The 25,148-nt window shown below is 20.7% G+C and overlaps 10 protein-coding genes across 10 annotated transcripts; 6 read left to right on the forward strand and 4 right to left on the reverse strand.

Annotated features, from left to right (window-relative positions):
• Nucleotides 1–504: 504 nt before the first annotated feature.
• Nucleotides 505–1,694, forward strand: SRAE_2000497100 (Astacin-like metalloendopeptidase; the record flags this gene model as incomplete). The annotated part of the gene is made up of 2 exons (XM_024643917.1): nucleotides 505–564; nucleotides 603–1,694. The coding sequence occupies 2 exons, from the start codon at nucleotides 505–507 to the stop codon at nucleotides 1,692–1,694; spliced, it is 1,152 nt and encodes a 383-aa protein (XP_024509537.1).
• Nucleotides 1,695–2,283: 589 nt separating this feature from the next.
• On the forward strand, nucleotides 2,284–3,482 carry SRAE_2000497200 (Astacin-like metalloendopeptidase; the record flags this gene model as incomplete). The annotated part of the gene is made up of 2 exons (XM_024643920.1): nucleotides 2,284–2,343; nucleotides 2,385–3,482. 2 exons carry the CDS (start codon nucleotides 2,284–2,286, stop codon nucleotides 3,480–3,482), a joined length of 1,158 nt encoding a protein of 385 aa, XP_024509538.1.
• Nucleotides 3,483–4,405: 923 nt separating this feature from the next.
• On the forward strand, nucleotides 4,406–5,607 carry SRAE_2000497300 (Astacin-like metalloendopeptidase; the record flags this gene model as incomplete). Its single annotated transcript, XM_024643921.1, has 2 exons — nucleotides 4,406–4,465; nucleotides 4,510–5,607. 2 exons carry the CDS (start codon nucleotides 4,406–4,408, stop codon nucleotides 5,605–5,607), a joined length of 1,158 nt encoding a protein of 385 aa, XP_024509539.1.
• A 912-nt stretch (nucleotides 5,608–6,519) lies between these two features.
• On the forward strand, nucleotides 6,520–7,708 carry SRAE_2000497400 (Astacin-like metalloendopeptidase; the record flags this gene model as incomplete). Its single annotated transcript, XM_024643922.1, has 2 exons — nucleotides 6,520–6,579; nucleotides 6,623–7,708. The coding sequence occupies 2 exons, from the start codon at nucleotides 6,520–6,522 to the stop codon at nucleotides 7,706–7,708; spliced, it is 1,146 nt and encodes a 381-aa protein (XP_024509540.1).
• Nucleotides 7,709–8,611: 903 nt separating this feature from the next.
• SRAE_2000497500 (Astacin-like metalloendopeptidase) lies at nucleotides 8,612–9,809 on the forward strand (the record flags this gene model as incomplete). Its single annotated transcript, XM_024643923.1, has 2 exons — nucleotides 8,612–8,671; nucleotides 8,712–9,809. 2 exons carry the CDS (start codon nucleotides 8,612–8,614, stop codon nucleotides 9,807–9,809), a joined length of 1,158 nt encoding a protein of 385 aa, XP_024509541.1.
• A 570-nt stretch (nucleotides 9,810–10,379) lies between these two features.
• SRAE_2000497600 (Cad96Cb) lies at nucleotides 10,380–12,819 on the reverse strand (the record flags this gene model as incomplete). The annotated part of the gene is made up of 3 exons (XM_024643924.1): nucleotides 10,380–10,734; nucleotides 10,776–12,291; nucleotides 12,696–12,819. The coding sequence occupies 3 exons, from the start codon at nucleotides 12,817–12,819 to the stop codon at nucleotides 10,380–10,382; spliced, it is 1,995 nt and encodes a 664-aa protein (XP_024509542.1).
• Nucleotides 12,820–15,158: 2,339 nt separating this feature from the next.
• SRAE_2000497700 (Zinc finger, RING-CH-type domain and Zinc finger, RING/FYVE/PHD-type domain-containing protein) lies at nucleotides 15,159–15,865 on the reverse strand (the record flags this gene model as incomplete). Its single annotated transcript, XM_024643925.1, has 2 exons — nucleotides 15,159–15,357; nucleotides 15,402–15,865. The coding sequence occupies 2 exons, from the start codon at nucleotides 15,863–15,865 to the stop codon at nucleotides 15,159–15,161; spliced, it is 663 nt and encodes a 220-aa protein (XP_024509543.1).
• A 136-nt stretch (nucleotides 15,866–16,001) lies between these two features.
• Nucleotides 16,002–16,543, reverse strand: SRAE_2000497800 (Protein lethal(2)essential for life; the record flags this gene model as incomplete). The annotated part of the gene is made up of 2 exons (XM_024643926.1): nucleotides 16,002–16,163; nucleotides 16,214–16,543. The coding sequence occupies 2 exons, from the start codon at nucleotides 16,541–16,543 to the stop codon at nucleotides 16,002–16,004; spliced, it is 492 nt and encodes a 163-aa protein (XP_024509544.1).
• A 2,365-nt stretch (nucleotides 16,544–18,908) lies between these two features.
• On the forward strand, nucleotides 18,909–21,127 carry SRAE_2000497900 (Striatin-3; the record flags this gene model as incomplete). Its single annotated transcript, XM_024643927.1, has 3 exons — nucleotides 18,909–19,707; nucleotides 19,753–20,918; nucleotides 20,975–21,127. The coding sequence occupies 3 exons, from the start codon at nucleotides 18,909–18,911 to the stop codon at nucleotides 21,125–21,127; spliced, it is 2,118 nt and encodes a 705-aa protein (XP_024509545.1).
• A 901-nt stretch (nucleotides 21,128–22,028) lies between these two features.
• Nucleotides 22,029–23,576, reverse strand: SRAE_2000498000 (Hypothetical protein; the record flags this gene model as incomplete). Its single annotated transcript, XM_024643928.1, has 3 exons — nucleotides 22,029–22,877; nucleotides 22,945–23,395; nucleotides 23,449–23,576. 3 exons carry the CDS (start codon nucleotides 23,574–23,576, stop codon nucleotides 22,029–22,031), a joined length of 1,428 nt encoding a protein of 475 aa, XP_024509546.1.
• Between the last annotated feature and the right edge of the window lie 1,572 nt (nucleotides 23,577–25,148).

The following is a 25,148-nucleotide window of genomic DNA, read 5'->3' on the forward strand; positions in this document are numbered from 1 at the left end:
AATCAATTTAATACAAAAGAAAAACTTTTGGATTGTAATGAGTTAATGTTAAAGACAAATGTAAATTCAAAAATTAACATGAGTTGTACTTGACATTATCAAAACTTTTTAAACTTGGCCCAAATCAACTGCGACAGAGAACTTATGAAATTTGAATAAATTTCAAGTATATTTGAAAGTTATTTTTAGTGTATTTTATAATAAGTTTAAACTCTAACAATTATTTATTAACTTTTTTTTCACAATTTTATAAAATTTAAACTAATATTTTATTATTTAATAATCTTTTATGAAACTATATTAAAATATGTTCATTTTAAATAATTTAAAAAAAGTTATAAAAATGTTCAACATAAAATATCTGTATTATATTTTAATTATTTAATATTTGTTTTGTTTAAATACACTAAAAAATATATAATTATATAAATTAACATATTAAGGTATAGCATTAAAAATATATATTATTAATTTGACAGATTAAAATTTTTATAAATTTATAAAATGATATTTTTAATTTTAATAATTGTTTTTTCTAAAAATATAAATAGTATATTTTTAAATGTAAGTTTAATGAAATTAAATTATTTGATTTAAAACAGAATATTTCATTTACTAATTATTTTCGTAGCCATAGGCAACAAAGTATAGTTTTCAGAGGTTCAGCAAATATTTGGCCTGAAAAAGAAATACCATATTTTGTTAGTCCTATGTTAGATTATGCTTTAATTAATGCTGCACTTTATAGAATAACAAAAGAAACATGTTTGATGTTTAGATATAAAAAAAATATTAAAGAATCTTTGTTTATTTATTTACCTGGTAAATATTATGAAACAAATTTAGGAAGAAGAAAAGAAATTCCTCATAAAATTTATATTTCAATAAATTTTAAAGACATTGGAAAAGTTATGCGAGAAACAATGCGTGCATTGGGTATTGGATATGAGCATAATAGACATGACAGAAATAATTATATAATGGTTTTTAAAAATAATATAAAACCTCATTTTTTAAAATATTTTAGTAAGAAACAGGAAATGTTTATAAATACATATGATATAACTTATGACTTTAGATCAATAAGGCATTTTTCATCACATGAATATGCCAAATCTTCTAAAAACACTATTATTCCTAAGGAACATTCAATGGAATTAGTAATGGGTACATCAGGGTATCTAACTTTTAATGATGCTAAATTTTTAAATATAAATTACTGTTCATATCCACATATTTCACATCCTAAATGTTTATACTATGGATATCAAGATCCACGAGTACCAACAAGATGTAAATGTTTGCCATTTCTTACTGGTAATCAATGTGATTTAATAATTACAAATGATAATTATTGTACTCAAGATAACTTATTTTATGCATCTAAAACTCCATCAAATATAACTCTTAGTGTTGGAGGAAGATGTTTTTTTATGATACAAACAGGATTAGGTAATAGAATTAAAATGTTTATGAAATTTCTTAACATTAGACGATATACTACAAAAAAATGTACAGAAAATAACAGTATTGAAATTAAGACTAGAAAAGATCTATCTACAAGTGGAATTTTATTCTGTCCTAATAAATATGATTTACGTTTAACTACACCAAATGATATAGTTGCAATTGTATCAAATTTTCCACAATCAAATATTTTATTAAATATACAATTTGTTGAACACCGAGTATAAGTTTAAAAAATGTTTCGTTAATTTTAAAAAATATGACAACAATAAAATTTTACAATATCAAATATAATCAATTTTTCCACATTGAAAAATAAATTAATTTTTTAAAATGTTAAATAAAAAAAATTAACACTAAAAAATTCATAGTAAATGTTTAATAATAATAATACAAATATCTAAATATTCTAAATAATTATTCTAAGAAAGAAGAAAAACTTTTAAAAAGTTAAAAATATATGTTAATTTAAAGTAATGATAATATTTATTAATATTAATTTGTTAAAAAAATTATTTTATTTAAAATAACCACTCAATAAATTAAATAATAGTAAATTTATTACTTGTAAAATAAACTTTTTTTTTACTATAAAAAAAATATAAAAATGAATAAATCATTATATTTTTTAAAAATTAAATTTTTCAAAATAATTTAATATAAAAATTTAGATTGATTTAAAAATTTTTTTTTTCTTAGTGTTTAAATTTAATTGTACTTGAAAATTAATTTATAATTTTTACAATAAATAATTTAAACATAAAAAAATTATATATATTTTAAATATTAGAATAAAAGTTTTATAAAATAAAATATATGCGACTTTGTAGCATAATTTTTTTTATTTTTGAAATAGTGAATACTATTGTTGTAAATGTAAGTTTAAATGAATTAATTTTTTTTTTTCAATTTTAAAGAATACAGCGGTATTTTATTATCATGATAGTATAAGACAAAAAAGAGGGATTTTAAAAGATAAACAACATATATGGCCTGAAAAAGAAATAACATATTATGTAGATCCTGTATTAGATCATTCTTTAATTAAAACGGCACTAAGTAGAATATCAAAAGAAACGTGCTTAATATTTAGATATAAATTACAAAAAAATAAAGCTTTATTTATTTATTTACCTGGTAAATATTATGAAACAAATTTAGGAAGAAGAAGAGAAATTCCTCATAAAATTTTTATACCATTATTTCCACATAATATAGGAAAAGTTATGCGAGAAACAATGCGTGCATTAGGAGTTGACTATGAACATAATAGATTTGATAGAATTTATCATATAAAAATTAACAAAGAAAATATTCAACCATATTTTTTAAAATTTTACACCCTAGAGAATGCGTTTATTTCAACTAATTATGATACAAATTATGATCATAGATCAATAATGCATTTTTCACAATATGAATATACAAAAACGCTACAAAAAGTTATAATATCAAAAGATCATTTAATGCAGCATCTTATGGGTAAATCTAGATATCTTACTTTTAATGATGCTAAACTTTTAAATAAAAAATATTGTTCATTTCCATTTATAAATCATTTGCCATGTTTTTTCAAAGGATATCAAGATCCACGAGTACCAACAAGATGTAAATGTTTGCCATTTCTTACTGGTAATCAATGTGAAATAATTAGACCAAATGATCCACAATGTACACAAAGAATAATATTTTCCGTAGTAGAAAGACAACAAAATATAATTGTTAGAGTAGGAGGAAAATGTTCTTTTTACTTTCAAACTGAAGTTGGCAGTAGAATTATAATGAATTTAAAATTTCTTAGCATTGGAAATATAGACAGAAAAATATGTAATGAAGAAAATAGTATCGAAGTCAAATATAAAAAAGATATTTCTTCAAGTGGGTATTTGTTTTGTCCACAAAAAAATGAATTTTTCTTTACATCTCCAATTAATGTAGTTTCTTTAATTTCAACTTTTCCGAATACAAATATTCGACTTCTAATAAGTTATAAAAAAATTAAAATAACAAATTAAATGATAAGATTTTTAAATACAAAAATAATCTGTTTTGGTTTATATAATAATTAAATAGTATTGTTTAAAATAAATTTATTTTTGTAGATGTACAAAATACAAGAATATTTTTAAGAAAAAAAATTTTTTTTTATGTTACAAATAAATATATATTTTTAAAATTATATTATAATTATTTTAAATAATTTAAAATATATTTTTAATATGTAAATGAAATCAAAAAAAAATATATATGTTGTTTGATTTTTAATAATTTTTATTATATTTGATAATAAAAAATTTCTGATACTAAAAAGCAAAGTTTTTGAACAATTAAAATATAAAAAGAGAAGATTTTAAAAATTTTATTATTTTTATTTTTAGAAAAATTTTGAACACTTTTATTTGTTATTTCTTTTTTATGATTACTTTTAGTTGTTATTCGTTATAAGTTTGCGATTACATTATATTCGTTTTAGAAAAATCAAACTATTAATTACAGGTAAATAATAATTTTTATTAAAATAATAAAAATCTGTTAGGTTATAAGTTTTAATGATTTTAAAACAAAACTGTATTTAATATTTAAAATCATTTTTTTTATATATATAAATATGTAATAAAAATAATATATTTTTTAGTAAAATATTAAAATAAAAATTTTTTTTTAATTAATTTTATTTGAAATTTATAAGAATATTATATTTATTTTTTGTATGATAAAGTTTTTTTATTATAACATAAATTTATTCATTATTTCAAAATAAAATTTTCTAAAATAATTTTATATAAAATTAGTTATTGATTCAAAAAGTTTTTTCTTATTGTTTGCATTAAATTGCACTTGAAAAATTATTCAAATTTTGTTATAATTAATCAATTTAACATTAAAAATAATATATATATTTTAAATATTAGAATAAAAGTTTTATAAAATAAAATATATGCGATTTTGTAGCATAATTATTTTTATTTTTGAAATAGTAAATACTATTGTGGTAAATGTAAGTTTAAATTAATTTATAAATTTTTTTTTTCTATTATAAAGAATACAGCTTTTTTTCATTATCATGATAGTATAAGACAAAAAAGAGGGATTTTAAATGATATGAGATATATATGGCGTGAAAAAGAAATACCATATTATGTAGATTCTGTATTAGATCATACTTTAATTAAAACGGCACTTAAAAGAATATCAAAAGAAACATGCTTAATATTTAGACACAAATCACAAAAAAATAAAGCCTTATTTATTTATTTACCTGGTAAATATTATGAAACAAATTTAGGAAGAAGAAGAGAAATTCCTCATAAAATTTTTATACAATTATTTCCACCTAATATAGGAAAAGTTATTCGAGAAACAATGCGTGCATTGGGTGTTGAATATGAACATAATAGATTTGATAGAGTTCGTTATGTAATTGTTAAAATGGAAAATATTCAACCTTTCTTTTTTAAATATTTCTCTCAAGAGAATGCGTTTTTTTCAACTAATTATGATATAGAATATGATTATAGATCAATAATGCATTTTTCACAATATGAATATACAAGAACATTACAAAAAGTTATCATATCAAAAGATCATTTAATGCAACCATTTATGGGTAAATCTAAATATCTTACTTTTAATGATGCTAAACTTTTAAATAAAAAATATTGCTCATTTCCATTTATAAATCATTTACCATGTTTTTTCAAAGGATATCAAGATCCACGAGTACCCAATAGATGTAAATGTGTATCATCTTTTACTGGTAATCATTGTGAATTAATTAGACCAAATGATCCACAATGTACACAAATACATGCTTTTTTTGCAAGAGAAAGGCAAGCAACAAAAACGGTTCAAGTAGGAGGAAGATGTGTCTATATTATAAGTACTGATAGAGAAGCTAAAATTGAGGTTAATTTAAAATTTCTTAGCATTGGAAATATAGACAGAAGATCATGTAATGAAGAAAATAGTATCGAAGTTAAATATAAAAATGATATTTCTTTAAGTGGATTTTTGTTTTGTCCTTATAAAAATGAACTTAATTTTACATCCATGATTCATATAATTACAATTGTTTCAAATTTTCCAAATACAGATATTCAGCTTCAAATAAGTTTTAGAAAAATTATAATAACAAATTAACTGATAAGATTTTTTAATAAAAAAATAACTTGTTTTGGTTTAAATTTTAATTAAATGATATTGTGTTAAATAAATTAAATATTGTACATGTACAAAATACAAGAATATTTTTGAGAAAAAATTGTTTTTTTAAAATTACAAATAAATATATATTTTTTAAATTATATTTTAATTTTTTTGAATAATTAAAAAAATAATTTCAAAAGTTAAACGAATAAAAAAAAATATATGTTGTTTGATTTTTAATAATTCTTATTATATTTGATAATAAAAATTTTATGATACTAAAAAGCAAAGTTTTTGAACAATTTAAATATAAAAAGAGAAGATTTTATAAATTTTAATATTTTTAATTTTAGATAAATTTTTAACACTTTCTTTTGTTATCTCTCATTTAAAATTATTTTTTGTTGTTATTAATTTGTGATTACGTTGTATTTGTTTTAGAAAAATCAAATTTTTAATTACGAGTAAATGATAATTTTTACTAAAATTATAAATATTTGTTGAATTATGAGTTTTGTAATTATTATAAAAAAGCTGCATTTGTTAATTTTAAATAATTTTTTTTATATAAATAAATATGTAAAAAAAAATATATTTCCTAGTAAAATGTTTAATTGAAAATTTTTATTATATTAACTTTTATATGAAATTTAAAAAAATATTATACTTGTTTTTTGTATGGTAAAACTAGCTATTAAAATATAAACCTTTTAATTTGTTCAAAATGAAATTTTCTAAAATAATTAAATATAAAACTTGTTATTGATTAAAAAATTTTTTTTTCTTATTGTTTACATTAAATTGCACTTGAAAATTTATTCAAATTTTTTGCAATTAATAATTTTAACATAAAAAAATTTATATATATTTTAAATATTAAAAAAAAAGTTTTATAAATTAAAATATATGCGACTTTGCAGCATAATTTTTTTTATTTTTGAAATAGTGAATACTATTGTGGTAAATGTAAGTTTAAATGTATTTATTTATTTATTTTTTAATTTTATAGAATACTGCATTTTTTTATAATCATGATAGTATAAGACAAAAAAGAGGGATTTTAAAAAATATGAGACATATATGGCGTGAAAAACATATACCATATTATGTAGATTCTGTATTAGACCATACTTTAATTAAAACCGCACTTTATAGAATATCAAAAGAAACATGCTTAACATTTAGACATACGTTACAAAAAAATAGAGCCTTATTTATTTATTTACCTGGTAAATTATATAAAACAGATTTAGGAAGAAGAAAGGAAATTCCTCATAAAATTTTTATACAGTTATTTCCACCAAATATAGGAAAAGTTATTCGAGAAACAATGCGTGCATTGGGTGTTGAATATGAACATAATAGATTTGATAGAGTTCGTTATGTAATAGTTAAGAAGGAAAATATTCAACCTTTCTTTTTAAAATATTTTTCTCAAGAGAATGCGTTTTTTTCAACTTATTATGATACAGAATATGATCATAGATCAATAATGCATTTTCCAGAATATGAATATACAAGAACACTACAAAAAGTTATCATATCAAAAGATCATTTAATGCAACCATTTATGGGTAAATCTAGATATCTTACTTTTAACGATGCTAAAATTTTAAATAAAAAATATTGCTCATTTCCATTTATAAATCATTTACCATGTTTTTACAAAGGATATCAAGATCCACGAGTACCCAATAGATGTAAATGTGTACCATGTCTTACTGGTAATCAATGTGAAATAATTAGACCAAATGGTCCACAATGTACACAAAGACGTTCCTTTTTTGCAAGAGATTGGCCAGAAGTCAAAATAGTTCAAATAGGAGGAAAATGTGTCTATATTATAAGTACTGATAGAAAAGCTAAAATTGAGGTTAATTTAAAATTTCTTAGCATTGGAAATATAGACAGAAGACCATGTAATGAAGAAAATAGTATCGAAGTTAAATATAAAAGAGATATTTCTTTAAGTGGATTTTTGTTTTGCCCTTCTAAAAATGAATTTACTTTTACATCCATGATTCATACAATCACAATTGTTTCAAATTTTGCACCTACAAATGCTCGACTTATGATAGCTTTCAGGAAAGTTTAAATAACAAATTAACTTATAAAATTCTTAAAAACAAAAAAAATTTGTTTTGGTTTAAATATTTATTAAATGGTATTGTTTAAAAGAAATTTATTATTGTAGATGTACAAAATACAAGAATATTTCAAAGAAAACATTAATTTCATTTAAAGTTACAAATAAAAAAATATTTTTTGAATTATATTACTATTGTTTTAAATAATTAAAAATATATTTTCAAAAGGTAAATGGAATCAAAAAAAATAAATTTAAATTGATTTTTTATAATTTTTATTATATTTGATAATAAAAATTTTCTGATACTAAAGAACAAAGTTTTTTAGCAATTAAAATCTAAAAAATTAAGATTTTCGAAATTTTATTCTTATTAATTTTAAAAAAATTTTAAATACTTTTAGTTTTTATTGTCATTAGGTTTTGAATATATTGTATTTGTTTTAGAAAAATCAAATTTTTAATTACAAGTAAATGATTATTTTTACTAAAATTACAATTATTTGTTGGATTATAATTTTTTAATCATTAAAAAAAAGCTACATTTGCAAATTTTAAATAATTTTTTTTATAAAAACAAAAATGTAATAAAAAAAATATTTTCTAGCGAAATGTTAAATTGAAAATTTTTACTGTATAAACTTCTTATTAATAAATTTATAAGAATATTATATATAATTTTTGAATGTTAAGTTTGTTATTGTAATATAAATCTATTCATTAGTTCAAACTAATATTTTCTAAAATAATTTAATATAAAATTTGTTATTGATTAATAAAAGTTTTTTCTTATTGTTTACATTAAATTGCACTTGAAAAATTATTCAAATTTTGTTATAATTAATAATTTTAACATAAAAAAAATTATATATATTTTTAATATTAGAATAAAAGTTTTATAAAATAAAATATATGCGATCTTTTAGCATAATTTTTTTCATTTTAGAAATAGTGAATACTTTTTTGGTAAATGTAAGTTTAAATGAATTTTTTTTTTTTTTTAATTCTATAGAATACTGCATTTTTTCATAATCATGATAGTATAAGACAAAAAAGAGGGATTTTAAAAAATATGAGATATATATGGTCTGAAAAAGAAATACCATATTATGTAGACTCTTTATTAGATCCTACTTTAGTTAAAACCGCACTTAATAGAATATCAAAAGAAACGTGTTTAATATTTAGGCATAAATTAGAAAAAAATAAAGCTTTATTTATTTATTTACATAATGATCATTATGAAACAAATTTAGGAAGAAGAAGAGAAATTCCTCATAAAATTTATATTTCATTATATTTAAGAGATATTGGAAAAATTATTCGAGAAACAATGCGTGCATTAGGAGTTGAATATGAACATAATAGATTTGATAGAATTCGTCATATAATAGTTAAGAAAAAAAATATTCAACCTTTCTTTTTAAAATATTTCTCTCAAGAGAATGCGTTTTTTTCAACCTATTATGATACAAAATACGATCATAGATCAATAATGCATTTTTCACAATATGAATATACAAGAACACTACAAAAAGTTATCATATCAAAAGATCATTTAATGCAGCCATTTATGGGTAAATCAAAATATCTTACTTTTAATGATGCTAAAATTTTGAATGAAAAATATTGTTCATTTCCATTTATAAATCATTTACCATGTTTTTACAAAGGATATCAAGATCCAAGAATACCCAATATATGTAAATGTTTGCCATATCTTACTGGTAATCAATGTGAAATAATTAGACCAAATGATCCACAATGTACACAAAGAATGATATTTGCTGAAGTAGAAAGACAAAAATATATAATTCTTAGAGTAGGAGGAAAGTGTACTTTTTATTTTAGAACCAAAGTTGGAAGTAGAATTATGATGAATTTAAAATTTCTTAGCATTGGAAATATAGACAGAGGGCCATGTAATGAAGAAAATAGTATCGAATTTAAATATAAAAATGATTATTCTGTAAGTGGATTTTTGTTTTGCCCCTATAAAAATGAATTTAATTTTACATCCTTATTTCATTCAATTACAATTGTTTCAAATTTTCCACCTACAAATGCTCAACTTCAAGTAACTTTTAAGAAAGTTAAAAAACCACGTTAGATTAATAAGATTTTTTAATAGAAATATCATTTGTTTTGGTTTAAATATTAATTTAATGGTATTGTTTAAAATCAATTTATTTTTGTAGATGTACAAAATACAAGAATATTTTAAAGAAAGTATTTTTTTTAAAGTTACAAATTAATATACATTTTTGAAAATATATTATTTATTTATTATTATAAAAATTTGTAAACTTTATCTTGTCATTACAATTTAATGTACAGTAGTGGAAATTAAAATAACAACAAGTTTATTTTAATAATATTTCTTAATATATTTATAAAATAATATTACTTTTAATTTATTTATAAATATATATCTTTTCCTGATTTTTTAAAATTATAAAATAGTATTTTTTTTATTAGTATTTAAAAAATTTTGAATTTTATTTGTAAAAATTTTTATCACAATTTTTTACTTTTATGTATATAATGATTTTAAAAAAAAAATTTATTTATTTTTTCAGGTATTTTATAAAAAAATTTTGTTTCATATAAAAGAGATCTCCAAATGTATTATCATAAAAATTTAATGTTTTTATATATCTTAATATTTATAGAATTTTTTTTAAAAATATATTGTAGGAGTTCCTGTCCCTTTATCCCCCTTAATAGTAACCGGTACAAGTTGTGCATTACCACAGCTAGTAATATTAGGTGTTGGTGGTGATTGAGATGGTACCACCTGTATAGATGGAGATGAAGTAAATGTTGACATACTTGGTGGAGAAGATGGTTTTTGAAGGATTATGCCTGTATCATTTTTTTGATTTTGAGGTGATGAAGATTCAAAAAGTGTACGATGATTGGTAGGACGTATTGTTGATGTTTCAGATTTCGATGTTTCAAAAGATTCTGTTATTATAACACCTTGATCTGATCCTGATGACATCCAACATTGTGTTCTTTTATTTGAAAACCAACTAAAAATAAAAAGTATTTATTATTATTATTTTAAACATACATTTTTTTAACTTTTTTAAGAACAAAAAAAATCATTATTGCTATTGTTATAATAAGAACAACAAAAGCTAATATTGAGGCAGCTGTTTTGAAACCTGATGATATTCCACCATGTGAGTTAATTTTAACATTAGTAAATGTTTTATGACCCTGTGAATCTTCAGCAAGAACAATGACTTCATAAATTGTATTAGGTGATAATGTCATTAAATTTTTAACAGATAACATTCCATCCTGATCTATTCTAAATAATGCATTCAAATTAAGAAGTCTATATTCAAGAGTATCATTTGAATCTCTATCAATAGCCCTAATTTGTCCAAGCAAAGATGAATCTTTAATATCAAATTTATAATTTTTTTTTTCAAATTCTGGTTCATAATTATTTAAATTTGTTACTGTTATATGAAATTGTGCCCATGTTCTAGCTTTCCCATCTGAAGCCATTAATTTAATATTATAATTTGTTTTTGATGGATTTGAAATAAGTTCAATTTTTCCACTTTTTTCATCAATAGTTATTAAGTTAGAATTATCATCAACAATAGAATATGTTATTTCACTATTTTGATTTGAAGTAGTTGCTTTAACTTGAAGTAGCTCCATACCAAGTGGTGCTTTGGCACTTATCTGAACAGAATATAAATAATGTTGGAATTCAATAGAAGTTTGGTTAGCAATTCTTAAAATAGCAATTGATTCTCTTTCAGGTTTATTTACTTGTTTAGCATGAACAAATATAATTGTAGAAGGAACTTCTTCACCAAGAAGTTTTATTGATCCATTAGAATTTATTAAAAATTCATTGTGATTATCACCTGACAATTCATAGTATATTGATTCATTTAATGTATCACCATCTTTAGCATATATAGGTGAAGGAAAAACTTCAAAAAATGAATTAGATATAGAATTTGTATAGTAATATTCATGAGAAAAGACAGGATTTTGATCATCTGTATCAAGAACTGTAACAAACAATTTTGCTGTAGAAGATAATGATGGTTCACCACCATCTCTAGCCTCAATCTCAACTTCAAAATTTGTTATTTTTTCATAGTCAATTCTTTGATTAACTGTTATAATAGGTTTAAATGGATCTTGAATTTCTAAATATTTAGAATGTTCTCCTGGTAATATTTTATATCTAACTAAACTATTATCACCCTCTTGATCAATATCAATTGCCTCAAAATCCATAAAAACAATAGTTCCTTTAGGTAACTCTTCAGTAACATTAATTCTATACTCATTTTGTTCAAATTCTGGTGCATTATCATTAATATCTTTAACATTAATGAATGTTGATATATTAACATGAGGAAAAAATTTATCAGAAGGATTTTTACATTCTACAACAACTTCAAATTTATGACTACCAGTTTCACGATCAAGAGATTTTTCAAGAATTAAGTTTCTTTCTTTAGCATCAAGTGATACATATTCTTCACCCTTTATAAGTTTCAACTGAATATCAGGAGATGATGATTGAAGTGGTAAATGTACCAAAATACTTTCTGAAAAAAAAATTTTTTTCTTTTTAATATATTTCTTTTATATATTTTTATATTTTTATAATGTTATTAATATTACAAATATAGTTATATACATATGTTTAAAAAATTATTCTAATGGGACTAGTTGTCAGTTTAATATTTATTGTACTAAAATGACAAGATTAAAGTAATCACATGTCAATCATTTAAAGATATATACATATATATATATATATATATCATTTATAAAATTTTTGATATACAATAAATAAGAATAAGTTTTAAAAGTTTAGTATAAGTAAATAAATAAAAAGTATTATTAATATCTTAGGAAAAGTCATATAGTTATTTACCTTATTTTGGTAATTGATATATATATACATATTAAGGATAAGTAATAATATATCTTAAAATAGAAAACTTACTTGGTTCAAGATCTTCAAAAACTGATGTATATACAGCATTTTTTTCACCCTCCAATAAACATGAATATGTTATTTTTATTATAAAAATAAATAGAAATAAATTATAAATTAATTTATAAATCATTTTTTTTTTATTATTATTATTATTAGTTTCTTCTATTATAATTCATAAAATAACTTGAAATAAAAATATTTATTTATAAATATATAATAAATTTAATAAAAATTATGTAAAGTGTTAATAATTAGATAAAATAATAAATTAAAATATAATTACGATAAGTTAATATTCTTATAATATAAAAAGGGTCAAGAAGTTTTTAACTAGTGTTACGTGAGATTTTTTAACAACTTATAAGTGTATGCGGTAATAATTAAGAGAAATTTTTAATTGTTTTTATTTATATATATTAAGTTAAAAATCTTAAAAATGATCAATTTTATTATTATAATATATACATAATGATGAAAAAGCTGGTAAGGAAAATAAAAGATTAGTTTTGAAAAATTAGATAAATATGTTCAATTTAATGGTCACTACTTGACTATTCATCATCACTCTTTTACAACATTTTAACTATCTAGTATATATCTTCAAAATATATATATATAAAAATAAAAAGAAATGATATAAACATTTATTGTCAACATTACAGAATCATAGATTTATCCTCCTCAGAAGTAAAAGATGAATGTTGAATGCCGAGAGTAGACTCTTGAAAAGGCTTTCTTTTATTTACTTATCATCAACAGTAGTTAATAAATAAGTGATAGCTACCCGCCTTTTTATGTCATAATATAAAGAAATAAAAGTTTTTATTTTGTATATATATATACCGTTAACAATAATATATGACAATATCAGTTATGGCATAAAAATTAAATAATAAAGTAAAAGATAAAATAAAATAAAGATAAAAGGAAGTTAACCTCTTTGAAGCAGCTGTAGTGATTGAGTAGTGTTATTTTATATTCAAGAAAGCGTGTAAATACTTAATGTGAACTACTTAAAGAGTTAAAATTTTTAAAAATGACCGAGAACAATTAATAGTTTTATGGGTTGATAAATGTTTCTGGTAGTTATATTATGTACACATTAATAAAATATAGGTAAAATTGTGACAATAATATAATTTAGAAAATAGAATATATAAAGTGTACTGTTAATTGAATAAATATAATAATTATAACTCTTTATAAGGTGATATTTAAAAAGGCTGGTATAGATTGTTTAAATGTATTTACTATTAATGGATTTTGGTAAAAAATTTAATTAGCTGTACATTAATTGAAAAATTGACTGAATCTGAATAATATAAAAAAAAGTAGTGATTCAAAATTAGTTAAACAATTTAATCTATCTTTTAAAACACTTTTATACTAAAAGTTATCTAAAATTAAAAAGAAATTTAATAAAAAAAAAGGGGAATAAAAATATAAATTGTACTGTATTTTTAAAGATACATTAAAGTTATACAATTTTTTTAGTTAATATCTAATAAAATATACAATAATGACAATTTAATGGGTTACAACATTATTTAATAATAGACTCTGAGAACTTCTTTTATTATATTTTTAAGAATAAATTTTAAAAATCTTTATATATAAATTTATGATAAATATTTTTAAAAATGATATAATTTCAATTAAACAAAAACTTTATTAACAATTCTTTATATGATTATGTAGGAATGTAAGAAAAAGAAAAATAATACATGTAGTTTCAAAATAATATTTATTCTCGTTTTTTATTATCAACATTCATCTGAAATATGAAACTTCTTTGTTTCTTATAATAAACACTCTTGTAATAATATTTGTTTAGAAGTAACCAGTAGTCTGGGAAATCATACTATTTTATAATACTTATACATTTAATTTTTATTTTTAAAAGTATACATTTTTAAAAATGTATTGTTTTTGGTAATATTTGAAGATGATTAATCTTGAATTATCTTATTATGTCAATTATTCTGCTTACAAATTTTTAAATAACTGTTATTCAATTTTATTTTAAGTGGTCATAGTTAATACTTATAACTAAGATATAATTTAACTTATTCTTGACAATTGACTTTTTCTAAATTTTATTAAATTTATTTATAAAAAAAAAATCAAGTACTTTTTACAATAGTATTTAATTATAGCATACTTTTTTGATTAGATTGTATATAATTTTTTAATGATTGTAAAAGTAATTAAAAATTTGATAATATTTAATGTATTTTATAGATTTATGCTAATTTACAAATTTATTTTACTAATAAAATAGTACATTAAACTTTAAATGTTCATATTTTTATTTATTCTAAACATTCTATATTTAAGTAAATTTTTAAATTATTTTTCAATGTAATTAGTTATAGATGTTTGTACAATTAAAACAATACGGTTAATGGTTTTGTAGAAAAAAGTGTTGAATACAAAAAAAAATTATTGGTTTTATTTTAATTAAATATGTTAAACTTTTATTTTCTTTTCTGGAATATAATTAGCCCATTTAAATCTTGAATTTTCAATATACCATTTTTCAAAGACTTCAATTAATACTTCTGTATAATATATCATATTTATTGACATTCCCACAATTGTTAATATAACTCCAAATGGATGACCTTTAAAAAGGCAAACCATATAAAATGTATTTTTAATACCAATACTATAAATAAGTTTTTTAAAATAATATTCTAATATATAATTTACCTAAATGATTGATATATTAGAGATAAAATAAAACCAAACCACATAAAAGCACAATAATAATCAACAATATCTTCCATATCATCACTAAAAGGTTTTGGTGTTGTCATTTCAAAAAATAACTTAAATCCTTCTCTTGAAATAAGAAATTCAAATTTACATATTTCACAACTACCTCTACCACTAGATTCATACCATTTTGTTAAACAACTATTATGAACATATTGACAAGAACCTTTACATTTACAAGGTGATACCATATCATTTGGAGAATTTCCATCAAAACAAATTCTACAAATACGTTTATCAATTGTTCTATCACTAATTGAAATTGATCTATTTGTCGATTCTAATCCTTTCCATAACTTTTTTTTCTCAAAAATATTATTTTTATGGTTATTTTGAGACAAACAAGATTTTTCACTACTATAAGAAAAAGGAGTATATTCAATTTTGGTGGACTCCATTAATAAAATAAATATTCAAAAACAAAAAAAAATTTATTTACTAAAAAAAAATATAATACTACAGATTTTATGATATAATATTTAAATTTTTTTACAATAATTCATACTGATATATTAAAAATAATGTCAAAAAAATTTAATTATATGTAATGGGAACATTTCTTACTTTGTTATTTTCAATATATTCTTGATTTTTAGCTTTAATTGTTAAGAACCCATCCCTAGTTAATTCACTTGTAACATCATCCTCTTTAACTCCACTTGGAAGAAGATATTTTCTCACGAACATTCTTTTAATCTAAAATAAAAAATTTCTAGAATATTTTAAAATAAATTTTAAAAACTTACACTTCCACAATTGTCATTTCTTTCATCATGTTTTCCCTCAACAACTAAACATCTATCAACAATGTCAACTTTTAATTCATTTGGAGCAAAGTGTGAGACATCCATTTTAATAGAAAATTCACCATCTTTATTTGTCATTTCCTCACAAGAACCTTCACCAAATTTGTAGAAATCACATGTTTGAACATTCCTTGTGTAGTTTGGATAACTGAATACTCGCTCAAATTCATCAAATATTCTTCTTACCCCACTAAATGGTGAAAAGACATCTCTTTCAGATGGAAAAACAGATGAGCTATTGAAAAATTGAGAAACCCAATTATCAGACATAATTTTTTATGTTAGAGACTACAATGATTAAAAGAAATAGTATAGAAAGATGAAAAAAAGTTGTATAGTTGGTACTGATAAATAGTAGTATACACAATATTCTTTTTTTTTAAAGCCAATGAAAAGTAGGGATATTTTTATATTATTGAAATTCAACGTTACAGAATGGTCTAGAAGATTCTTTACACGGTCAGAGAAAAAAAGATGATGTTGGAATAATGTTGAGAAGTGAATCTTTTTCTATGTTATAAAATAGGAATCAAGAATAGTAAAGAATATTAAATAATCTTCTCGAAAAAAAAAGGTTATTATTTTATTAATCAATCTCATAGCACAAATGATAATAAATGTAGAAAACTAAATAAATAATTTGAAAATATTACATTTCTAAGTGCTATTAAACTAATTTTTTGATCAGTAAATATTATTTTTAAAAGTAAAAGTATAATACAAGAAAAAGGATAATTTAATATTTTTTTTATTTGAAATTTTAAGATAGTTTCAAAAAATCTTTTTGTGTTATTATTTATTAAAAATAATTTTAACGTCAATACTTTTCAATTGTAGAAAAGTTTAGAGTTTATCAAGAAATACTTTTATGATAATTAAAGTATTTATATTTAAAGTAATTTAAAAAGAATTTGTATTTAGCAATGACCTTAATCATTTAAAAGTTATTTGTAAAAACATACTTATATGAACATATATATTAAAAAAGTTTAAAAACTTCATTAAGAATAAAATTAATATATAAAGACAAATAAGTAAATATTATTTGATTGTATAAAATTATTTTTTAATACTAAAAAAATGAAAAAAGTGTAATTTGTAATCTTGAAAATTCACTTTACATCCAACCATAGCTCAGTTGGTAGAGCGGAGGACTGTAGATTAAAACCCTTAGAGGCAACTCTTAGCTGATATCCTTAGGTCACTGGTTCGAATCCGGTTGGTTGGAAACTTTTTTTAATTTCTAATTTTAAAATTATTCTGTTAAAACTTACCTCGAACTTGTATATGGAAAAAAAAAATAGAAAATCAAAGAATAGTATCATTTTTTATGTTTTATATATAAAAAAAACTAAAACTTTTAACAATTATCATACACTTTAATAAAGTCCTTTTAACTTATATAAATTTTGACAAAGTAAGATTTTTAATTTATTTTATTAATAATTTTATTGTTTATAAAAGCTTATTATAAAACCATAATTTATTTAAATGCTTTGTTTAAAAAACATTGGTCTCTGAAAGTGATTCATGAATATCTTATAATGTTTATATTCCCAATATTTTAATGGCATAAAAAAACTTTTTCCATGATAAAATTATAAAATCTGTTATTCTTCTGACTTCTTTTTAAAAAAAGGTTATGTTTCGATTATGTTATCAACGTCAGTACCATTGAAAAAAAATTTTTTGAAATATTATTAATGATTTTAAATATGATAATTACTTTTTTAACCTTTTACTTATAAATTCAGAAAAACATTTTTAACTTTTTCCCCCAATATGCTTTGAATTATTAAAACATGTTTTGTTAAATTGAATTTGAAAACATTTATTTGGTATTTAAAAGTTAAAAATAAAAATATTTTTTATACATATTTTTTTGAAATTTTTCAAAAAAAAATTATTCCTATTGAAAAATTTCATTTGTAGTGATTCTTTTTTTTATTATTTAAAAAAAAAGATTAAATGTAGGTAAACATTTAATATAATAAATTCATAAATCAATTACAAATAAAATTAAACAAAATTAGAATAAATGATTTAAAAATTGGCACTGAAAGTGTAAAAATAATAATAAAAAAAATGGTTTTACTAAAATAAAATAAAACCAAACTTTATTTTTAACTTATATTTATATATTCTTTAATTTTTCATAGGAAAAAAAAGTATCGTAAGCTATCTTTGTAGATATATCAAGAGTAGGTAAAACAAAAGCTCTCTGTTGCGCCGCTTCCTATTACCTTTTTTCTATGTATTTTGCAAAAAAGAAAATTGGAATAAAGTATTGGCTTATCCTATACCGTTTTTTTGTTGAAAGATGTATGCTGAGAGTATATAGTGATGCCTTAACAATATATTTATTTTAGATATGCGTCTTTTTTTTTCTTTTTTGTTGATTGATAAAATTTATCATTTTATTATTTATTATTATCTTTCAAAATATGCTTATTATTATGGTATTGCTTATTAATTTAATTTTTTTAATTAATTTTATTATTAAATATTATATTATTTTATTTTACTTAATATTGGTTATATCTTTCTTATAACCATCTAAAAAAATTTTATTGATATTTTAATTATTGTTTTTTTTTTCCAGATAGAAAAGATTTGGTAACTATATCTTTGTGGAATGGTCAGTATTGATAGTACTTTGTCAATTCAATCAAATAAAAAAATAATATCTACAATGAATACAAATGAGCAACCAGTAACATCTGAGCAGTCTACTGGAAATTTAGTAACATCCTCTTCTGGTGTTGGTGTTAATAATACACAAGAACAAAAACCAGCTTTAACGATTCCTGGAGTATTACATTACATTCAACATGAATGGTCTAGAATTGAGATGGAACGTTTACAGTGGGAGATTGAAAAAGCCGATCTCAAAGCTAGGATTTCACAATTAGAAGGTGAAACTAAAGGTCAACATAATCTTATGAGAGATTTAGTTAGAAGAATAAATATGTTGGAATTTTGTTTAATTAAGGAACGAAATAAATTTTATAAATTAACTCATAATGGTCAGGAACCACCATCTTTAGATGAGGAGAATGACAATCAACAGGATAAACAATTAGCAGAAATATTAGAAGCTGAGGGTCTTTTTGCTGGAAAAAAAGGCTCAAATGTTGATTTAAATGGTGCAAGGAAATTACTACGACACTATCTTTCAGAAATAGGATATAATGAAAATTTGATAGATGTTAGAAATTATAAATTAAAAAATATGCTTGGATTATTACAATCTAATGAACATTCAAATGAAAATTTTAAAAAAGAGACAGAGGAGGCTCATGCAGCTCTGATTGCAGCTGCTCAATTTTTAAAGGAAGATGAATCAGATCGTTTTAACGATAGTGATTCTGATGAAGCTGATATTAGTGGTCAGTTTGGAAATGATCTCGATAATGAAGCTATTGAAGCTTTGAGTGAGTTTTCATTTTTAAAAGATGAACTTGATAGTGGAATTAAAGGCAAACCAACAAATGATTGGGATATTGATAAGAATCAATTAGATCAATTAAAAGAAAAGTTTAGAAATGAAAATATTAAAAAACGTCATAGTGCTGATCATTCTAGTAGTATGAGAAATTTGGGTGCTGGTGATGATGATACTGCTATGGATCAAATACAAAAAATTCTTTCTGATGCTGTTATTAAGGGTAAGAATCAAATTGATAGGAATGATTTAGGAATAGAAGATCTTATGAGAAATGATGAAAATGTTGATATCAAGGATGAATTTGCTGGCTATGATGATTCTACAACATCAATAAAATTATCTTTCAAATATACTTTTAGAAGTCACTACGATGTAGTAAGACAAATGCAATTTCATCCAGTTGAACCACTTATGATAACTGCAAGTGAAGATGGAACAGCTAAATTATGGAATATTGCTAGTAAAATTGGAGATGATGTTAAAATGTCTAGTGATCTTGATCCAGTATATACTTTCCGTGGTCATAGAGCACCAATTTTGTCAATGGACATGTCTGCAACTGGTGAACAATGTTTTACGGCTGATCTTAATGGTGTAATTTGTGTTTGGAATGTTCCACAGATATCTTGTGAAATAAATGAAATATATGATCCTTCAGTTTTGTCAGAAACATTTACTGGTCACACTGATGCTATATGGGGATTAACTTATCAAAGTTCTTCAAATCGTTTAATATCTTCATCAGCTGATAAAACAATAAAAATTTGGGATATTGGTGCTGATGGAGATGCTTTAGTTCAAGAATATAGTGAAGTATTAAATGGTCAAGTTGCTTGTACTATAGATGTTGTTGCAGCTGAACCTCATCATATTGTAGCAGGATTTTGTAATCAAGATGCTTCTATTTTTGATATTGAAACGGGTCAATTTGTACTTAAATTTGATTATCATGATGATGATATTGGAAAAATTACAAAAATTTTATCACACCCAACAATGCCTGTTACTATTGTTGGTGGAACTGATAGAAGGATTCGTTATTTTGATAACAACACTGGTAAACTAATTCATTGTACAATAGCTCATGTAGAAAGTATATCAACATTAGCTATTGATCCTAATGGTCTTTACCTTTTATCAGGAAGTCACGATGGTAGTTTAAGGTTATGGAATATTGAAAAAAGAACATGTATACAGGTTCGTTATATAGTAATTTATTTTTATTAATATATTTCTTTAATTTTTTTTTTCAGGAAATTGGTGCACATAGAAAGAAGTTTGACATGTCTGTAATGTCGGTGGCATTTCATCCATCGAGACCAATAATTGGTTCAGCTGGTGCGGATAGTTTAGCAAAGATATATACTTCTCAAAATTCATATATTGATGATAGTTTAAATGCTTAAGATGGAAATTTTATATTTACTAAATAACTATACTGATAAACTAACTGTCAGAAAATTTGGAGTAGAAATTTGCTGTCATTTCTGACTATCAAAAAGTAAAAAATTCTGTTCCATGGAGAATTTTTGGTACTATTCATTATTGGTAGGGCCAATTTTTTTAAAAAAATATTTTCACGGTTTAGATGTCAAATTTTTAATTATTTATGCTTATTACTATCATTTATTCATCTTATGGCTAATTGTATTTGTAATGAATTTTTAATTTTTTTTAAAATAAATTTTTGTTTATTTTTATTTTTTTAAACTTTAAACAATTTATAAAAGTATATTTACATAAAAAAAGTGGAGTATTTTTTTTATTTAAAATAATTATTTTGCAGGCAAAGGAAACTTTTAAAAGATTATACGAATTCTTAATTATTTATAGTTAGCATGATTATCTATGTAGATTATAAATATGATATTTGTTTAATTTTTGAATTTTTTTTTTATGCTTATAGCTTTTTTTTTAAGAATTCTCAACATTTTTTGTATAAAAATTTTTTTAATTAACGTCATTTTTTTTAAGATTAATATTATATAAAGTTAAATAAAGATGGAATTAATAAAAAAAAAAATAAAAAAAACCATTTTTTTGTCTTCAGTAAATTCTAAATAATCATATAGACATTAATTTTTTTTCTTTTTAGCTAATTACTAAAAAAATTTTTTTAATATATTTCTTTGTTTAATTTAATTTAATAAAATATAGCATATGTTAGTTAAAAAAAATAACTATATATTATTTTATAATAACACAAAAAAAATTTTTTTATTATATAAATATGAAATTTATATATACTAACTTAATAACAAAAATAATATTGAAAGTTTTAAAGAAAATATAGTTAAAAATGTAATTTTATGCCAATTGTATGAAGGTAGATCTTCTTAGTAGTGGTGTATTTGATGTATATTGAATATGTGGTAATGAACTTCTAGATAATCTTTCACCTTTAATTACATGTCCTGTCCTATCAATAGCTATTTCTATTTCATTCATAATAGTTATATTATCATTAATAAATTCATCTCTATCATTATTATTAGCTATAATTATTTGTAATATATTATCATCTTCTGTCTGTGATTGAAGCATATCTGTACCTTCAGATCTGGTCCATAATATCTGAAGATTACTTTTAGTTTTAAATTTTAATATTTGTTGATGTAATATTGTTCCATTTATTGTTGGAAAATTTATAATAGAAAGATATTTATTATCATTTAATAACATACAAATATCAGACTGTTGATTAAAATATTCTTCTAATAAATTTTTTTGTAAAATTTTTAGTGAAAATGATTGCCATGTTGTAAAATTATTTGCTTGTTCAATTAAATATTCTTTGCTTTTACTATTTATTTCAAAAGAAATATTTTTAAAATATATTTCATTATGATTTTTGTAGATTCCTTCAATAAAAAAAAGTTCTTTTATTTGATTGAAATATGATAATTTTGTTATTTGTTTAACAAAAAATTCTAAGCCAGGATAATAATTTCTAACATTTTCTAATTCTAAAATTTCTAATGAATATGGTTTACCTTCTTCTAATAACTTTTTATAAGGAATATTTATAAATGAAGACACTATTATACCTATAAGTGGTTGAAAATTGCAACATATTGCTATAAATTCTATTCCATCCTCAGGATATTCTTCTAAAATATAATTATTAAGTTCAATATCATTGAATCTTTTTCTTTTCTAAAAAATAATATTATTTAAAATAAGTATATTTTTTAATAATAAATAAATAAATAATATAGCTTACACTAAACCATCGTTTTAAGTCCCGAGATTCCATGATTAAAAAATCTTTAGATGCATCAATGTAATTTCTATTTATATATGGTTTAGCTATTAGCGGATATTGTGGGAATGTATTATTGATATCCTCATAAATACTATTGACGCAAGTATTATTTAAATTTTCAATTGAATAATGTTTAGTTACTGTTATTCTTCCTTTTTTAAGTAATATTTTCATATCTTTAATTGATATTAATTGATTCATTATTTCTATATTAAAACCTTCTAATTGAAATTCTAGGCGTAATTTACATAAAGTTAATTGAAGAATATTGTCAAATGATATAATATACCTTTTTAAATAGGAAAATGCTGATAATATCTCCCGTAATTTAGAAACTAAATTTTCAAAAGCACTATCATTTTTTCTTAATATTTTAGAAGGACCTTTCACACTGAAGAAATAATCAGATCTTTAAAAAGAAAAAAAAAAGTAAATATAAATATATTAATAAAACTAACTTACATATGATAATCTAAAAAAAGTTCTTTTGGACCAACAAAAATTAATTTAACATTATCATTTTTAATAAAACCTTTTAAATTAACACTATTTTTCCATGCTCCAATGATAATAGCAATACATTTACTCATTTTAAATATAGATAAAATATTGAGCTATAATTTTTTTTTATCTAAAAACATAATAAAATGATAGATATAATATATGTGAGACAAGTATAAAAGAAATAAAATATAAAAAAAAAATTTAGTTTATATTAAAATAAAAACAAAGTTTCTTTAAGGGTAAAAAAATGTATCTCTACTACCTCATTAAATAAATGATAAAAAAATTTTTGACATGTAGATATAAGATGATATTATTTTAAAGTTATTTATTACAACTACCAAAGGATAGTCTTTTAAGAAAAAAAAATATACAACATAAGGAGAAGTATATAATTATACTTTATTTTGTAAAAAAAAAGGAAAAAATTTTTTTACTATTTTTTTTTTTGAATTTCCTTATATTTTATTGATAATTGATCTAATAGGGTAACAAATTGTTAAAGAAAACAATCTTTTAATGTTTAATAATCATTTAATTTATCTTTTTATTTTAAAAAAAAAAAAGATAATTACAAAGCATATATTGAATTTAATATCAGTGTATTTATGTTATTTCTGGTGTAGGGATTAATTAACGGAATATTATTGTATTTTATAAAGATTATCATTTTCTGGAATATTGCTATAAGTAGAAGTTAAAGTAGTACTATGTAATTGATATAAATGTACTCAATTAAAAATAAATATTCAATATTATCTATGATTAATCAAGGAAATATGTTTGCTGTCATTTTCTAAAACCATAAAAGCATTTCTATCTTAAATTAAATGTTTATTTAAAGGATAATATTCTTTTATTAATAATGTTAAAAAGTTTGATAAAATAATATTTTGATTAAAAGATTTTTTTAGTTATTTATGTAAATATTGTAACTTAAAAAATAATTGTCATCACTTTAAATAACATAAATATGCCCTTATATAAATATTTAAAAAATTTTTATCTTTACAAAAACATAAATTAAATAATTTTAAATTTTTTTTTAAATGACTAATAAATTAAGATAACACTATAAAATATTTTTTTTTTTAAATTTCAATTTTATACTCCAAAATCAACAAAAAAAAATCTTTCTTTTTTTACCAAAGTATTCATTATTTTGAAATTAATTCTTCTACCATTTATAAACAATCATATGAATGATAAATAAATTAGTTAAAGAAAAAAACTTTTTTAACAAAAAAAGATTTTCCTTAAAATACTGGAAAGATATTCTTATAAACATCTATATAGACTTTTAATTTGTTGTTTATTCTATAAGTTCTTTAAGTAAAGAAAAATTAGATTTTGAATTTGAAGAAAAAAAAATTTAAAAAAAAATACATAGATTTTTTAAATTTAAATAAATTTTATTTACTACATAAAGATTATAAATTAAAAATAAAAAATACAGAAAAAGGTAAAAAAAAAATAAATTGTAAGAAGATTATATTAAATTAAAAACATATATAATATGTACAAAACGATACTTGTATTTAAATATTTTTTTTTTCAAATATATATATATATAAAAATAATGTATAATAAGATAATTTTGATACTATTTTCTTATCACAATTTAATGTTTTTCAAAAAAAATATTTTTAAGCACATAA

This window comes from Strongyloides ratti (genome assembly GCF_001040885.1).
Source record: "Strongyloides ratti genome assembly S_ratti_ED321, chromosome : 2".
In the NCBI taxonomy this organism is placed as follows: Eukaryota; Metazoa; Nematoda; class Chromadorea; order Rhabditida; family Strongyloididae; genus Strongyloides; species Strongyloides ratti.